The 19,018-nt window shown below is 42.4% G+C and overlaps 1 protein-coding gene across 1 annotated transcript; it reads right to left on the reverse strand.

The window, feature by feature from the left end:
* Nucleotides 1–5,938: 5,938 nt before the first annotated feature.
* Nucleotides 5,939–18,569, reverse strand: RFK (riboflavin kinase). The gene is made up of 4 exons (XM_089691091.1): nucleotides 18,087–18,569; nucleotides 12,262–12,413; nucleotides 8,120–8,222; nucleotides 5,939–6,679 (listed from the first exon to the last, which is right to left on the reverse strand). The coding sequence occupies exons 1-4, from the start codon at nucleotides 18,361–18,363 to the stop codon at nucleotides 6,555–6,557; spliced, it is 657 nt and encodes a 218-aa protein (XP_089547217.1). The 5' UTR covers nucleotides 18,364–18,569; the 3' UTR covers nucleotides 5,939–6,554.
* Between the last annotated feature and the right edge of the window lie 449 nt (nucleotides 18,570–19,018).

The raw sequence follows: 19,018 nt of genomic DNA on the forward strand, positions 1-19,018 counted from the left end.
TGGTGCCCTGTGCTTTTCACAGATGAGAGCAGGTTCACCCTGAGCACATGTGACAGACGTGAAAGGGTCTGCAGAAGCCGTGGAGAATGTTATGCTGCCTGTAACATCATTCAGCATAATCATTTTGGTGGTGGGTCAGTGATGGTCTGGGGAGGAATATCCATGGAGAGACGCACAGTCCGCTACAGGCTACAGAATGGCACCGACTGTCATTAGGTATTAGGTTGAAATCCTTGGACCCATTGTCAGACGCTATGCTGGTCCTGGGTTCCTCCTGGTGCACGACAATGCCTGGTCTCATGTGGCAAAAGTATGCAGGCAGTTCCTGGAGGATGAAGGAGTTGATACCATTGAATGGCCCCCACACTCACCTGACCTAAATCCAATAGAACACCTCTGGGATATCATGTTACTGTCCATCCGACGCTGCCAGGTTGCACTAAAAACTTTCCAGGAGCTCAGCAATGCCCTGGTCCAGATCTGGGAGGAAATACCCAGGACACCATCCATCATCTCATTAGGAGCATGCTCCGACGTTGTCAGGCATGCATACAAGCACGTGGGGGCCATACACACTACTGAGTACCATTTTGAGTTTCTGCAATGAAACTTCAGCAAAATACACTAGTCTGCTGCATAATTTTTTCCACTTTGATTTTTGGGGTGTCTTTGAATTCAGTCCTCTGTGGGTTGATCATATTAATGAACACATTACCCAGTCCATATCAGTATAGATATCCAGCATGATATTTTTCCCCATTAAGATCTGATGTATTTTCAAAGTGTTCCTTTAATTTTTTTGAGCAGTGTGTATTTTTAACACATTTTGGATGGATTTGTGCATGATGGCTGGCTGTTTGCAGAAAATTAATATGCAGCCCCTTAAAAAAGCAGTCAGCTACTCCAAAGAAAACCATGACTCCTTTGCTTTAGTATACAGCTAAAGAGGAACAAAATCAAAACCCTCTGTAGTCTCTTGGAAAAGAGACAGCCTCACCAGCCAGGGCTGAATTGAGAACAGGAAAAGAGCTGGGAAAATGACCTGGGTATCCTCCAATGATGTCTTGATCTGGAGGAGAAACATCTTGAATTGAAGTATTTTACCCTGGTGTATCCAGGAAGATATTGGGGCTGGTGTACTAAACTATTAGCCTAACAAGGCTTATTAGAAAATATGCCATCAGAGCAATATTATGAGAAAAAAAAATTCACTTCTCATAGGCTAATCTTTTTTGGAGGCCACTGATCCATAATTAAAAAGAAGCTAGGAGACAAACACCAGATCGAATGCAGCAAAGTCACAGACACAAAGAACTGTAAAAACTACCAGAAATTTGTTACTGAAAAAAAGTCACTGTAACTTTAAATTGTTGTCTGAAAAAGAAGAAACTGTTGGGACTCAGGAAAGGCAAGAAACCATATACAGTAAGGCAACAGAATGCCAAAATGAAAAGGAACCAACTGCTTGAACATATGAATGAAAAAGCTGGGCAATGTTGTCCATTGTAAAGGGGAAAACTGCTAAAGCCATGCAGTCAGTTAAATGGGTGCACATAACCCAGAACAATGGCACACAGAACTCAGAATAAAGCACAGCAAATAAAAAAAAAGGACATAAATAGGAAAGAGATAAAGGAAACAAAAAATATAGATGGATGTATTGACAGTATAAATGTAAAATCTGATATTTTGCTGTGATTGCCACAGACACCTTTTATACTAGTCACAAACTGTAAAATATTACTTTAGGACTCATTCAAATGGGCTGGCTGGTAGATTGCTTTTCAAAGCTGGTTGACAGGGGGCTCAGAGGTGATATGCATTCTCCTGGATACCTCTTTTTTTGAGGAGGAAAATCCAGCTCGACCACAAACACAATGCAGTTGTGGTGCTGTCCTATTAACTTGCATTAAGTGCTTTTGACAGTGGAACCAACTTCCAATAGTAGTATGGTGTACAAAATTGGATGTGCCACAGCAATGAGTACAGACATGTTAGCTGGCAATGTTAACTTGTTAGTGGGTGATAAAAATGTAGATCACCTGCCTGTTTTTACCATGGTTTTGCCACCCATGTGAGCCAAGTCTTTGCTACCACTGTGAGTAAACATGAGGAACCAGCCTATAAATCTTTTATACAGAGAATTAGCAACTTTTGAAAAAAGAGCAATGGAAGACATGCTTATTAAAATGTATAGAGGAGGCATGTAAAAAATAAAGAGAAACTATAATTTTATTAAAATAGTAATTTAATGGAAATCACAATCATCTGGTTTACTGGAACTAGAACATTTTCCTTTAGTGCTGTTTTGACAATATCCAGTTTACTAAATGCACATAAGACCTGTTTAAAACATATTACTTAATGTGATATGAAAAAAAGAACCACTTAAAAGCAATCTCCACCAAATTATTTTTAGTGGAGGATGACGCACAGAGCTTGTGTGTAAAAGCACATTTGCTTGTGATGTGCATTTCCTGGTCTTCTGCAGACCTGCACCCTTTCGTATACACTCCTGCCTTTCTGGAATTCAAGCAGAACTAAACCCACCAATTTAAGTTTTCCAAAACAGCTACATTCAAGGTATGCCTCTGGCGATAGCTGTCATGGTTACTAGGGTGCTTAGGTCATCTCTCAGCCAACCTTTTTGAAGCCCTTAAAAGGGCTATTGTCAACGTATCACCTTGGCACCATAACATCAGATCTAAACAGAGAATAAGATGGCACCTTCCTTGGCTGTGAAGGATAGTAGGATTTAGTTCTGCTTTTGAACCCTCTTACTCATTGGAGGTCCTCTGATACCAAGACAGGCAGTAGTGGTATGGAAGGGAACTACAACACCTGGATCTTCACATTGTAGTATTTCACAAACAGCCTCCATCATCTCCAGAGTAAAGAAAATGCTTAGTTTTAGACAGAGGTCATCCCTATAGACATCAGTCATTACAAATTTTACAAGTATAGGTTGAAAGCATTAACAATGAAAACTTGTTAATCCATGGTCCCACACAGGGGTGGACTGATCATTTGGAAACTTGGGCACTGCCCGAGGGCCCTGGGTCAGTAGGGGGCCCCATGAGATGCCCCTGGTACCTTTTTCACAGGCTTTTTTGAGTTTGGGCAAGGACACAGGGGCCTCATGATCCCCTATTGCCCGGGGGCCCCATGAGTTGTCAGTCTGCCCCTGGTCCCACATAACAGACAATTTTTATAGTCATTCTGCACTTTTTGCTCACACTCAGTGCCAAATATGACATCTGTAAAACAAACAGCAGCACAGAAGAGGACTGAAAGTAACAAAGGCCATGACTACAGCTAACAAAGAAAAGAGGATGTTTATAGTTCTCTGTGGGAATGGAAGTGCAAGAACATTTTTTTTATTATTACCATCACTTTCCCATAAGTAGGGTTACTTTAAAGATTAAGGTAATTAAACAGCTTTGATGAAATTGCAGATAAGTGGCCATAACACCCCGGTCACATTGGGTGCGACTTGGCATGCGGTCTGCATGCCATGCGACTTGCAAATATTGTATGCCAAGTCGAACCCTAAAGTCTTCAATTACAGCGGTCAAATCAGTGCAGTTCTGACTTGGTCAGAGCCACACCGATTTCTAAAGTAGTACATGCACTACTTTTGGTGGGATTTGCATAGACATCTATGTCAGATGTCTTGCAAATCGCACATGAAATTGGCATCTCAACTGACTTTGAAATCGTGCGACTTCAATGTAAGTCGCACAATTTCAAAGTCGGGCTTGATGAGACTGGCGTGTTAGTCTGAAAACACACGATTCATGATATCCTGAGCATTCTAACTATGCATAAGGAAGAATATTAAAACATTTAGAGCTGAAAAGGACCACTCACTCTGCTCAGCATAACTACTATTAATTGTGGTGGCAGGCACATGTACAATACAGTCCCAACTAACTTCCAATGTAACAAACGTATCCCTTAATGTGTCAAATTCCTTTAATGAGCCACACACTGGTGAGAGCCTTGCAAATCATTGTGGGCAACTGCACACAGAGTACTTTCATAAAAACAAACACCATGATTGCCTATAAGGATGAACAGTTGCACCAGACTGGAATGGATACACAATTGGCTGCAGGTGCTAAATAAAAATGATCCCCATGGTAGCCACCAATATAAAATCTAGATTAAATCCCTTGATTTTAGATTTGTGTTTGAACTTACAATATGTCAATATATTTTGTTTTAAATAATGAGGAAATATAGAGCGGACACGACGATTTATGAAATACTTATTCCAAATCAATGAACGTACTGAAACCAGTAAATCTACATGCCAGCCAAGGAATAAGTGTGTTAGGAGTTCTGACTTTTCCTGATCTGCAAGTTTGGCAGTCTCCATGTTTTCCTGTACAGATTTTTTTTTTGTGTAAAATTTAAAACCTAACTGCTTGACTTTTAATTTGCTAAAGCACTGTGTATCAAACTGACTTTTTTTTTTTTTTTTAACTCAAACTCCTCCCCCCCCCCCAAAAAAAGCCTTTTTTTTAATAGAAGTGTTGTTAATCCCTTGCCTCTTGCAGCCACTTCCTGTCTAACTGCACTCACCTCAATGTCATCTGCAAATCATTGCTTCATAGTAGTGACAACAGTGCCTTGTGTGCCAATGTGTGGCAGCATGGCTAATTGTAGTTCTACCAGTAGAGTAAAGGCAGTCCCTTGGTTATGAACCAGATAGTCTGTAATTTTGTTCTTAAGTTGATTTTGTATGCAAGTTGGAACATGCAGTGATGTGGGATCGCTGATGGTCCGCCAGGCAGTAGGTAGCAGTGTGGCAAGATGGCCACCCAGTGGTTTCCAGGACCAGTGTGACATCACACTGCCTCTGTGCTTAAGTATAAGTTGCATGTTTAACTTAGGAACTGCCTGTATGTGACACAGGAACAAAAACAGGAGACAGTTGTCACCCTATAACTGGCAGTGTTAGAACAAGGACATTACAGTCAAAAACCACCAGCTATTTAAATGAAAACTGCATCTTTAAAAAGGTTTGACTTATTGATCACTGTCACTGAGAATGTTTTAGAGCTCTCCTCAAAAGAGAAAGTTGTCTCCATAGGAAGATTTCCTATCTAAAAAGGGCAAGTCTCCTCACTGTGGAAAACGTTCTCTAACTTCCTGTTGCAACTCTGGGATAGAAAGAAAACCATCTACTGAATAAACCTACTGGAATGTAAAAAAAAAAAAAAAAAAAAAATCTAGATGCATTTTAAATAGTTAACACTTTCAACTGTACACAAAGTCTATAAAAATTAATAAACATTTTATACTTAGTCTCTACATTTTTAATGCATTCTAGATATTAAACCAATCCTAGGCAAGTTTCTTACATACAATCCTTAGAACCATTTGTAAAGGCACTATATACTATTCAGTCAGATTTGGCAAACTTTTTACCAGTTTGGCTTTTGGGGAGGGGGGGGGGGGGGAACGGGACCACACCACCACCACAAAATAACTCCTCCCCCTTTCATACAAACAAACCTGTGGTCATGTTAATATTACTAAACTGCCCTTCTGCGTCACAGCAGGAACCTTCACAAGTGTTCCAAGATGCAACTCTCAACCAGCTTCTGTTGTCAAGAAGCACTGCCCAACCATTTTTTCCTCATCATAGGTCAGCCAGCACAACCATCACGGTTATGACCCAATAGTGAAATTCAGTTGGTGGGGTAGAGGTTATCACATTTGCTTATTAGCATGCTCCAGGTTGTGGTGTTCCCAGGCCATTGTAGAAGAATGGAGTGCCAACTGGATAATATTAATGTTGTCACAGATATACCAAATGCCCTTTTTACTACTTAATTACAAAAAACATTGCATAAACAAGCCCTGGATTCATATTCAGGGTTCAGAGTTCCCTCAACAAAGTAAAAAGTGATACTTTACTAGCAAGCACTTAGTTTGATATTTGTTTTATTATAAACCAAGAAGCAACAAATATTAGCAGTAGAGTAGTGCACTGGGTATATGGATTGTGGTTTATGAAGTAGTTATAGGTAAGAAGATGTTTACACCGATAAAACAGCAATAAATAACTTACATAAGTAGCTGCATTGAGCCAAAATAATGTATGGTAAACACTTTAGCTATATTTTTTACTATACATCCACATTAAAAGAGATTTAGTGTGCTCCTGTGTTTTTGTAACATTTTACAAAACAAATCCTCAAATATGCAATAGTTCTACAACTGTAGAATCACTGGGTAACATAACAAATGTAAATTACACTTCAACAATGTAGTCCATATGCTGTGTTCAATCTAGCAGTCTGCCCCACTGGTCTTAGATTTTTTTTTTTTAAACATAACCATAAAAAACAAAAAAACCAAAAGGACAAAAAAGGTGCTTTACCAAAGATGACCGTTTTATCACATTTAGACCTGTTGTAGATATATTTTAAACAATAAATTTATAACAAGCCTTCATGAGAGAGTTGGTCTAAAGCTAACTTGACCAAAAACTAATAACAGTGCAATGCTGTGCAATTAATCGACTAAATGAGTGGCCAGCATCAATGCCCATTCATTATTTTAAGAGAGTTGTTGAAGTATTTGTCTTTCAGCTTTCGGAATTCTGGCAGGTCCAGCTGATTTTTGGCTTCTTCGATATCACTGTGAATTGCAGCAATAAGGGCGTCTGTTGATAAAAACATGTTTTGGTCAAAATGATTATGCAATATTGAAAAAGAGGCTGACTTAAGGATTTTTTTTAATTTTTTTGAGCAAAGATTCTTAATTCCTTTTGGAACATGTGTTTATGTACAATGTAGAGATAAGCTTTATGGTATCTTCTATTTACAAAAGGTTTATGCATTTTTATTTAAAAGAGCCTTAGCAAAAAAGTGCCTGCACAATCCAACTAGACAATGCCCTGGTAGAAGAACACAGATGTATACTACTGCCGATTTATGCAGCGCTTTACATATTGTACATTCACGTTCGTTAATGTCCTCAAAATGCATACAATCTAAAGTCCCTATTTTGCATACATACATACCTAGGCCAATTTAGACAGCAGCCAATCAACCTATCAGTAGGTCTTTGACATGTGGGAGGAAATCCACACAAGCATAGGGAGAACATGCAAACTTCATGCAGACAGGGTCCTGGCCAGGACTTGATCAGAGGACACTAGTGCTACATGGCATAAATGCTAATCACTAAGCCATACTGTAAGGTAAGTGTTTATGGCTGTTCTTAATGTGCTTCTTTGGTAAGGTGGACAATAGCCTACATGTCTAACCTACTTCACTGTATTGGTGTGGTGGTCAACAGACTAGTTTTGCATCTATCCTACTGCACAATTAGTTCTCAGTGGGGGAGATTTACTAAACTGCTGCACGCAGATCTGGTGCAGGATGTGCATTGTAGCTAATCAGCTTCTAATTTCAGACTGTTCAATTAAGTTTTGGCAATGAAACCTGGAAGCGGATTGGACTCTATGCACAACTGCACCAGATTTTACACTCTCCAGCTTTAGTAAACAATCCCCAGTGTGTTTTTGGTAAGGTGAGCAAAAACACATCTACCCTCTAACCTACTGCACAACTTTGTGAAGGTGGATGAGAGACTACATGTCTATATCTAAACACACATGTACCACTTAGTAGGCAATGCACTACATGTCAAGTCTAATCTGCTACACAAACCTGTTCCCTTTGTGCTGCTTTGGCAAGGTGGACAATAGGTTACAGCTTGAAAAGCAACCCTTTCCCCTTTTCTGAATTTTACAGGATTTGCTGCCAAATATGAACCACTTAGCCATTTCCTTGGTGCAAAGTCAAATAATGAACAACTTAGGGTGGCGGAGGCTTGGATCTGGTTATGTTGCATGCCTGTAATTGTGGATGTTGACAGTGATGGTTAGAAAGGGAGTCCTTTGCCAGGTAACTGTCCTCTCTGCCCTCTGATGACACCCCTTTATTCCAGGCAGTGATGGGCAGCACAGCAGTGTGCCAATACTACGTGTTTGACATATCCCCAAAAAAATGGCATGCAGAGAGGCTTATGGATTAAGGGAGCTTATTTCTTTTCCAGGGAGACACCACTTTTGTTCCTGTACCTCCCAGATACTCACCTAATGAATCAAAACTTTTTTCTGGCCTGATGTAGCCCACGATAACTATACTAAGTATTTCACCGTAAAAGTCCTCCTCAAACCGATGAATTATATGGGTTTCCTGAAATAAACCAAAAACGTACAATGAAAATTACTTCAGGTGATCTAGTAAATGGGATTAATACAGTGGATATAAAAAAGTCTGCACAGTCCTGTTAAAATGCCAGGTTTCTGTGATGCAAAAAAATGAGACAAAGAAATCATTTCAGAACTTTCCACCTTTAATGTGACCTATAAACTAAACAACTTAATTGAAAAATAAAACTGAAATCTTTTAGGGGAGGGAGGAAGTAAACATAAAAAACTAGAATAATGTGGCTGCATAAGTGTGCACATCCTCTTATAACTGTAGCGGTGTTCAGAATTAAGCAATCACATTCAAAATCATGTTGAATAGGAGTCAGTACATCATTTAAAGTGCCTCTGATTAGCCTCAAATAAAGTTCAGCTGTTCTAGGTCTTTCCTGACATTTTCTTAGTCGCATCCTACAGCAAAAGCCATAGTCCACAGAGAGCTTCCAAAACATCAGAGGGTCTCATTGTTAAAAGGTATCAGTCAGGAGAAGGGTACAAAAGAATTTCCAAGGCATTAGATATACCACGGAACATAGTGAAGACAGTCATCAAGTGGAGAAAATATGGCGCAACAGTTACATGACGTCCCTCCAAAATTGATGAAAAGATAAATCTAATCTGGGAGGGGAGCTACAGGAATATCTGGCAAGTACTGGCTGTGTGGTACATGTGACAATCTCCTGTATTCTTCATATGTCTGGGCTATGAGGTAGAGTGGCAAGATGGAAGCCTTTTCTTATGAAGAAAATATCCAAGCCCAGCTAAATTTTGCAAAAATATCTGAAGTATTCCAAAAAAAGACTGTGGAGAAATGTGTTATGGTCTGATGAAACTAAGGTTGAACTTTATGGCTATAATTCCAAAAGACATATGTTTGGCGCAAAAAAAACACGTCACCAAAAGAACACCATACCCACTGTGAAGCATAGTGGTGGCAGCATCATGCTTTGGGGCTGTTTTTCTTCAGCTGGAACTGGGGTCTTATTCAAAAGGTATAGGGAATTATGAATGGTTCCAAGTACCAGTCAATATTGGCACAAAACCTTCAGCCTTCTGCTAGAAAACTGAACATGAAGAGGAACTTCATCTTTCAGCATGACAACGACCCAAAGCATACAACCAAATCAACAAAGGAATGGCTTCACCAGAAGATGAAAGTTTTGGAATGGCCCAGCCAGAGCCCAGACCTGGATCGGACTGAAAATCTGTGGGGTGATCTGAAGAGGGCTGTGCACAGGAGATGCCCTTGCAATCGAACAGATCTGGAGTGTTTTTGCAAGGAAGAGTGGGCAAATATTGCAACGTCAAGATGTGCCATGCTGATAGACTCATACCCAAAAAGACTGAGTGCTGGAATAAAATCAAAAAGGCGCTTCAACAAAAGTATAAGTTTAAGGGTGTGCACACTTCTGCAACCATATTATTTTAGTTTTTTATTTTTACTTCCCTCCACCTAAAAGATTTCAGTTGGTTGTTAAACCGAGTTGTACAGTTTATAGGTTACATTAAAAAGCTGGAAAAAGTTTTAAAATAATTTCGGTCTCATTTTTTTTACATCACAGAAACCTGACATTTTAACAGGGGTGTGTAGACTTTTTATATCCACTGTACGTGTAATAAAGCAGTATTGAACCCAAAAGCAAATATTTATTGCAGCTTACAAAATTCTTAGATGAGATAGCTGCATAAGCTTAATTTTTGGGCTCAATTGTCACTTGGTAATCCCACCAAAAAGTCTGTTTTTCTACAGAACAAGCAGATCTACAAATGTGGCAGTTAGAGAGCCAAGACAAACCATTTACCACTGACGGGTGCTTACAATAATCAAGTTTTATGTAAAATCTTTAACCCAAAAGAAGAAAAAAAAAAAAAAAAAAAAAACACACACACAAATTGTTGCTGGAATTGCTTAGAATGCATTAGCGCGAGTTTGGTTTCAATTTATTAGAGTATTTAAAAAGGATAAGTTCACCTAAAAACAAATAAAAATAAAATGCACTTTGAGGTTACAAAAAAAAAAACAAAAAAACCCTGGCAGTTCATTGAGAACTACAAGTTGTCAGCCGCAAAGTCTGTTGGTAATTATAGTTCATTCATTCACAGAATTCTGTGAATGAATGATGCAGCCAAGTGGGAGGAGACCAGCACAGCCTCGTTCTTTGACAGCGGGTGCGGGGAGAAGATCGGGGAACAGGAGCAGGAACATGTTGCTCCTTCATCCAGTGTGTAGGCACTCCAATACAGGAGGTGTGTTAATGACCATATCACCAGGTTACAAATGGAGCAAAAAAAGCCAAAACAAACCCCAATGCAGCCACATCTGATTGGTAAGCTGCAATATTATATTTTCTAGTTTTGGGTTCAATGCCATTTTAAAGTATACCTAAAAGGCAAAACTGTTTTTAAAGTTTGATAGTGTGGGGATTAGAACACCTGTCAGGTTTTCATTGCTGTCTGCACCATTTTGAAAATTTTGGGTTGTCCCCATGACAAGAACAGTGGGGATATCTGCCAATGGGGACAAGCTCTGGTGACAAAGGAGTCTCACATTTCGTAGGGATTTTCGGTTAACTGTTTTGACTATGAGACAGGAAGTGACGGGACACAGATGGCAAAAAGAAACCTTATTGGGGCTGTAACCCTCCCTTACTCTATCCAAAATCTCACACACACACACACACACACACACACACACACACACCTTATGGGAAATCTGTCAGGAAAGAAATAAGGGCTATCTGAACCATGGCCCGCTGGCCAAATGCAGACAACTGCGAAATATTTTACCCGGCTCACAGCTAGGGTCAGTGGCCTCTCAAACAGGTCATCAGGCTCCCAGCCAAGCTGTAAGTTTGTGAAGTACAGGTGGACTTTGGTGGAGACCCTGACATTAGGGAGGACTCTAATATAAGGGGGACCCTCAATGAAAGGGAATCTGATGTAAGGGGGGGGGACTTGGATGGGCTTACTTTTATTTTGGTAATTTGTTTTCTTTGTTTTACTGATGTTCTTAACCTGTTTTGAATATCATGCAGATTACAAAAAACTTATTCATTTGTTTTTAGCCCCTGAATATTTGTAAAATATACAGTGCAGGCCTCATTCCGAAAAATTGAGACCCCCGATATAAAAAAGTATACATATTCTATATAGCAAACTCATTTCAGTTTCACTCCTTTCTCACACAGACACTTTACAAATCTGGACGTTTATGTCACATTCCCTGCAAATGTGAATCCTCTTAAAGTTGGAGAAAGGGGGTATGTTGCTTTTAGACAATACAGACAAAAAAGCCTGCACTGGAGGCAAGAACTTTTAACCTACCTGTCTACAATGGGACACTCGAAACTTCAATACAGAAGCATTAACCCATGAATATATATCTTTTTTTTTTTATGCAGAAAGTACTGAAAAATACCCGATTACTCTTCCTGACAGACAACACTGCACTGGAATAGCATGAGAGGGGGAGAAACAGTAGGGAAAGAAAAGAAAAGGAAAGGGGAAAAGAAAGAAAGCCGAGCTAGTAAAACTTCTTGTGATATCAGTGCAGCAGTGTTAACTCACTACAATACTTTAGAAGCTCACAAAATGTCTGGAAGGGTCATTACTTGCAGTGACATAACATGGGGAAATACTGTGTGCATGTAATGGAAAGCTATGCTAAATACTGTTGGATTTTGCCAACACAAACTGTTAGGACCTGGGAAATGTAAATGAGCATACGTAAACATATTTGTAAACAGAATTGAACTGCCTACCATGTTCTACACTAGTATGTCCATCCCTGCATTTGAATAGATCCAAAACCTACTTTTTAAAGTTTACAGGATAAAATTCATGTTTGCCAAGGGAAAAAAACCAAATTTATTTTTTTGGGTAACGTTACAGCCAGCGGTTTGAAATTTTGTCTGTGAATTAGAATGTCAACTTCTAACAGACGCTTCTGAGACAGGAGCACTGCACAGATTCTCTTTAAAATGAATGAGAATTTTATAGGATGAAGTTGAGAAAACAGGTCTTACCACAGATTTTTTGGTGTTCTTGTAGAAAGGATTCCAGCCAATACTCATCACCATTTTGTGAACCTCCCCATCACCAACACAGCCCCACCCATAGTATATTCCAGTAGTTAAGTCGGCGGGAAGATTGTCCACAACATGTTCAGGGAAATTGGCTGCAACAAAAAAACATTTATTGGTTACAGTAGTCTAGAATAGCAGCTATCAGAGGAAAAAAAACAAAAAGGATTTAAAGCAAAAACTCCATTCACAAAAAGTCATTTAAATTCATTCCTCAGTAGCCACAGATATAAATCCACTTTGTGTTCACAAAAGCCTTAGCAAGCCCAGATATTACCTTGTAAAAGTAACAGTGACATCACTGTATTGTACATAGCCTGAGCAGAGCAGGGGAGGGACTCAGCAGGCCAACCCACTACAGGCTGCCTGAAGACAAATACAGAAGGGGAGAAGACTTCAGACAACCTAAAGCATGGGTGTCAAACTGGTGGCCCTCCAGCTGTTGACAAACTAAGTCCCATGAGGCATTTCAAGATTGACAGTTACAAGCATGACTTCCAAAAGGCAGTGGCAAGATGGGACTTGTAGTTTTGCAACAGCTGGAGGTCCGCCAGTTTGATACCCCTGACCTTGAGAATAAAATAATGGTAGTTCCAATTTTTTGTCACATGATATTTCCGCAAAGGTCTAGGAAACACAAAATTTCAGTAAAAAACACACCAAAGTGAATTTTAGGGCAATCACAATAAATTACCCATATTTTTGGTAAAATCTTAAAAAAAAAAAAAAAAAAAAAAAAACTAGGTCGCACCAAGTAAACAGATACCCAACACGTCAAACCTTAAATTTGTGTGCAGCCATGAAATAGCGACAAACTTCAATACCCCATATTTTATAAGCAACGCTTCAAAAGCCCCCCGAAGGTCAACAGTTTAGCGCTCTGGAGATCTGGTGCTAGAATTATTGCTCTCACTCTGCGCAGCGATAATGTGTGTATCGCAATCGGCGTTTTCACCCGACATGTTTATGTGGGGGCATCAATTTTTTTTTTTTTTTTATTGGTGGGGGGGGGGGGGGGGATTTTATGCATGGGTGTTAATTATTTCTTTTGCCCCCTGTACAGGGGGTGCTGGTACAGCGGGTGTGCAGAAGCATTCAGGTGCCAGTGCAGCTGCCCGACTGCTTCCACCTGATCCCACAGGCTGCAGCAACCAAGTTTTATATAAGCCCCATACACACTCTCCCCCCCCCACTGTCCAGTCCGTATGCCGTATGCACCTGACCGTGAAAGGGTTAAACCCAGCCTACTTATTTCATGTAAGATAAAAAAAAAAAAAATCTTGCTCACATGAGAAATATATTTCTTTAATCAAAGGGGGCCCACTTACAGTAAATATAAGTATGATTCAACATTCAGTTATTTCTTTCCACAAGCTCTACGCGTTTTCTGGAATCTATCCACTTCATCTGGAACTTAATAAAGTATATAAATATTTTTCCAAATACAAAAAGGTACGTAGAATTATAACATTCATAACTGCACATCTATCTATCTATCTATCTATCTATCTATCTATCTATCTATCTATCTATCTATACATACACTGACAATAGGCTTCTACAATTACCTGATTGGACATCACCAAGGGAAGAGTAAACCAGCATCCTAACAGAAAGTAAAACCATGGGGAAATTCCATCCAAGGGAACAACACCCAGGAATAACCCCTCACAGGTGATGGTATTTTGAGTCATCTACAATGTATGTCACCTGTGAGGGGTTTTTCCTGGGTGTTGTTCCCTTGGATGGAATTTCCCCATGGTTTTACTTTCTGTTAGGATGCTGGTTTACTCTTCCCTTGGTGATGTCCAATCAGGTAACTGTAGAAGCCTATTGTCAGTGTATACATATATAGATGTGCAGTTATGAATGTTATAATTCTACGTACCTTTTATTGTACAGCCCTTGAGGGTCAGGGACTGATTTGAATGTACAATATACATGTAAAGTGCTGCGTAAATTGATGGCGCTGCAGAAGAAGTAACTAATAAATAATAATAATTAGAAAAATATTTATATACTCCGCTACTAAGCTCCTGATGAAATGGATAGATTCCAGAAAATGCGCTGAGTTTGCGGAAAGAAATAACTGAATGTTGAACTGTAAACATATTTACTGTAACTGGGACCCTGTTGATCAAAGAAATCTCTCATACGGGCAAGATTTTTTTATCCAATATGAAAGTAAGCCGTCTTTAACCGCCTCCCACCTGCCATATAAGGTAATGACGGGCGCAAAACGGTTCTCTCGTTCTGGGAGGAGGTCATATGACATCCTCCCATTCTAACCGTGCAGCGATCGGTGGTGCACTGTGTCCAAGGGACACATGGGATCACCGATCAACGGAAAGAGCCAAAGATGTTGGCTCAGTCATGTGATCAGCTGTGTCCAATCACAGCTGGTCGCATGTAAATAGGGAAATGCCAGTTATCAGCATTTCTCTCCTCACGAGCTGTCACGCTGACAGCGCGAGAGGATAGGAGAGCCAGGAAATCGGCATTCCTCGGAGGCGACATGTACACGGATCATCAGGGCACTGATCACTGATGATCAGTGTGCCCTGATGATCGGTGTAGCCCCAGCAGTGCCACCTGCCAGTGCCCATCAGTGCTACATATCAGTGCCTACCAGTGCACATCAATGCCACATATCAATGCCCATCTGAGCTGCCTTTCGGTGTCACCTATCAGTGCCACCTATCAATGCCAGTCAGTGCCCATCAGTGCCACCTATCAGTGTCATATATGAGTGCTGCCTTTCAGTGACCATCAGTGATGCCTGTCAAGTGCCACCTACTAGTGCCTCCTCATCAGTGCCACCTATCAGTGTCCATCAGTGCAGCCTCATTAGCACACATCAGTGAAGGAAAAAAATCAATATACAAAATTTTATAACAAAGAAAAAAAGTTTTTTTTCAAAATTCAGTGGCAAAAATATGAAAAACCCAGAGGTGATTAAATACCACCAAAAGAAAGCTCTGTCTCAAAAAAAAAAAAAAAAAAATATATAATGATAAAAGTTTCACATGGGTACAGTGTTGCATGACTGCGTCATTCAAAGTGTGACAGCGCTGAAAGCTGAAAATTGGCCTGGGTAGGAAGGGGGTATAAGTGCCCAGTAGGCAAGTGGTTAAATGAAAAAAATAGTTTTGATGTTTAATAAACTTCATGATTTTTATTGTAAAAGTGCTTTTAGCCCGGGTTCACACATATGCGGTGCGGTATATCACATGTGATTTGCACAGGAACCGCACCACATTCCTGTACAAATTAAATGCAATTTGTGTGTGGTGCAATTGCAGCCATACATCTTGTATGGCTCTAATCGCACTAAAAACGTGCAGGACCCTTTTTTTGGTCTGCACTAGAATCTGATCGCATGGGTATTCACACCCATGTGATCCGATTCTGCACATGGCAACGTGTTTTGCAGATCGCTTTCGGGGTGTTGTTACCATACACACTCGCAGCGGTTCACATGAACGGTGTGCGATTCTGTTGCGGAATTTGCACAGAAACCACTGCAAATTCCACACCGCATCAGCGTGAACCAGGGCTTAAAGTCCCATGTTAAATAATTTTAATCTTTCAGGTTCCCAATCTCTGCCTTTTGAATGGCCAGGCCATAAAAACATCACTCCCATATATGCATACGGGAGTCATTGCTGTGACACAGTGCTCCGAATGTGCAGAAATGTAATTGGCTGCTATTGATGTGAATATCTCCTAAACCGTGAACATTTCAGAGATAATCACTACCTACAGATAAGCTTTATTATCGGCTTACCTGTAGGTACTATTTAATAATGAGAGTTTACTACCACTTTAAAAGGATCCTGAGGCAAAGCACCTTTAAATCACATGCACTGCAGTGCAGCACAACAATAAATTACTTTGAGTGTTGATGGTCCATTCAAACAAGCTTTTGTGTTAATGTACCACAATGGCCCTCCTAGATATGAATGGGCCCTAACCTATTAATGTAACTTAGGCCTGGTTTACACTTTCTTCAAAATGTGGCATTAAAACACACTTTTTTTTTTTCTTCAAAGCACTCTGAATGGCAAAGCACCTCTCAATATATAAAAAGGAAAGCTTACAGTCCTGTTCACACTGTTGTGTTTGATTTAAAAATGATAACCCATGTAGCTTTGTTAGTGCTTCAAAGCATCCCCAAAGCCTGCATAGAGGTCTATGAAATCGCTCACTAACAGCACTGGGGCATCAGTGAGCTGAGGACCAGCAGAGCCGGGGGGGGGGGGGGGGGGGGGCGGCCAACGCCAAGCGGAGGACCGACCAGCAGAGCCGGGGAGGGGGGCGGCGGCCAACGCCGAGCGGTGGACCGACCAGCAGAGCCGGGGAGGGGGGGGGGCCCCCCAACGCCGAGCGGTGGACCGACCAGCAGGGTCAGGAAGAGGGGGGGGGGGGGTGGAGGCCAACGCCGAGCGGTGGACCGACCAGCAGGGCCAGGAAGAGGGGGGGTGGGGGGGTGGTGGAGGCCAACGCCGAGCGGTGGACCGGCCAGCAGAGTTGGGGAGGGGGGCGGCCAACACCGAGCGAAGGGGGGGGGGAAATAAGCAGGGCTGAGGGATACCACTGAACGGGCAAATTACTGAGTTGGGGTTCTTCTGGGCCCCCGTAAAAAACAAATAAATACAGCATTTGCTAACTTTCATAAAACTCAAATAAAGCCCTATAGGCAAAACTGATTTTTTCGCCATTTTGGCTAGAATGGAGAGGGATTAAACCCTCTCTAGTTCTACTGTCTTCTTCTCACTGAAAGAAAACAAAAATCCCCCAGAGACCAGAATAGAAATCTCCCAATGGGGACACTAATTGTGGTGATGCCCCGGGAGTAGCCCCCAATGAGGGGGCTGACAAGGGTTATACCCCTCTCTTACTCTATCCAAATGGAAATAAACAGTTTGCCTTCAGTGAGCCATCAATATAAAGAGAATGAAATACGGGACCCCTGAGGGTAAGGACGCCGCCAGTAGAAGGTACGCCGGGACCCCTGAGGGAAAAGGACGCCGCCAGTAGAAGGTACGCCGGGACCCCTGAGGGAAAAGGACGCCGCCAGTAGAAGGTACGCCGGGACCCCTGAGGGAAAAGGACGCCGCCAGTAGAAGGTACGCCGGGACCCCTGAGGGAAAAGGACGCCGCCAGTAGAAGGTACGCCGGGACCCCTGAGGGAAAAGGACGCCGCCAGTAGAAGGTACGCCGGGACCCCTGAGGGAAAAGGACGCCGCCAGTAGAAGGTACGCCGGGACCCCTGAGGGAAAAGGACGCCGCCAGTAGAAGGTACGCCGGGACCCCTGAGGGAAAAGGACGCCGCCAGTAGAAGGTACGCCGGGACCCCTGAGGGAAAAGGACGCCGCCAGTAGAAGGTACGCCGGGACCCCTGAGGGTAAGGACGCCGCCAGTAGAAGGTACGCCGGGACCCCTGAGGGTAAGGACGCCGCCAGTAGAAGGTACGCCGGGACCCCTGAGGGAAAAGGACGCCGCCAGTAGAAGGTACGCCGGGACCCCTGAGGGTAAGGACGCCGCCAGTAGAAGGTACGCCGGGACCCCTGAGGGTAAGGACGCCGCCAGTAGAAGGTACGCCGGGACCCCTGAGGGTAAGGACGCCGCCAGTAGAAGGTACGCCGGGACCCCTGAGGGTAAGGACGCCGCCAGTAGAAGGTACGCCGGGACCCCTGAGGGAAAGGACGCCGCCAGTAGAACGTGCACCTTGAGGCTGTCAGTAGTCCAGCATGGGACTTGCTTACCTGTGGGGATGCCAAGCTCCTTGGAGCCTCTGCCGAATCCTCTCACCACCTCCCCGCTACAGGAATAGGGCAGAGCGCCCATAACGCAGCCCCGTGCCACCTTCTTCTTGCCAGGCTCCACAGGAGCGATGTCCCGGACCACTTCCACTGGATGACCCCCTAAAGAGCGCAGTCCGTCCGTAGAGGGTACTGACAGAACCAAAGCCGACGCTACTCCACCTGCCGCTGAGCCGGAGCCACAGCCGAGCCGGCTACTGTACGTACGTCGCTGGGACATCTCAAGGCTGATCGCAGCACGGGGGAGTTTAACAGCACAAGACGTTTAAGAAGGAGGCTGTAACACCACAAGAAGATTCTGGATCCCCCTGCCGTACGATGCCAGTGCAGCGATCTTAAGAACATACGTCACACTCCGAGGGCGGCGCTTCCCTTTCACACAATTCTACGCAGACCTTCGCCCTTTGCTGTCACCGTGACTAGCTCCTTGCTAGGTTGTATCACGTGATTGCCTCATGTCCGGGGAACGCTGGGACAAGGTGACGTCAGTAGCGAGGTTTCAGCACAACGCTTGTGCAACAGTGGGCGTTTCCGGTGGGAAGTTCATCCGTCTTAAAGGTGCAGAGTCCTTCTGTGAGCATTTCTCGGGCGACTCCCTCCAATTGCAGCGAGAGGAGAGCTGGTTTGTGACCGGAAATGGTGCTATAGTTGTTATATAAAATCTCAAGTTGAATGTGATGGCCAATGCACAATATCTTGGAATATTATGGGATAGTGTTTTATAAAAGGTACTCTTCCCAGCAAGGCAGCAATCATGGCTAAACTTACTATTACTGAGGTTAAGGCCTAGGGTTGCCTCCTCATCCCTTTAAAGCAGAGCACATCAATTACACAGCTTCTGTGGCTGATTAAGGTGGTAATTCAACTCGCTTAGT

The sequence above is a fragment of the Staurois parvus genome, unplaced genomic scaffold (genome assembly GCF_062004578.1).
Source record: "Staurois parvus isolate SC_StPar_1 unplaced genomic scaffold, SC_StPar_1.0 ptg000549l, whole genome shotgun sequence".
In the NCBI taxonomy this organism is placed as follows: domain Eukaryota; kingdom Metazoa; phylum Chordata; class Amphibia; order Anura; family Ranidae; genus Staurois; species Staurois parvus.

What these genes read in the sequence shown, in the direction of transcription:
- RFK (XM_089691091.1), bottom strand. Translation starts at nt 18,363, where the DNA reads ATGTCCCAGCGACGTACGTACAGTAGCCGGCTCGGCTGTGGCTCCGGC. An exon ending in AGAACACCAAAAAATCTGTG is followed by an intron (nt 8,223 to 12,261) that starts GTAAGACCTGTT and finishes GGTTTATTTCAG; the next exon opens with GAAACCCATATAATTCATCG. An exon ending in AAAAAGTTTTGATTCATTAG is followed by an intron (nt 6,680 to 8,119) that starts GTGAGTATCTGG and finishes TTTTATCAACAG; the next exon opens with ACGCCCTTATTGCTGCAATT.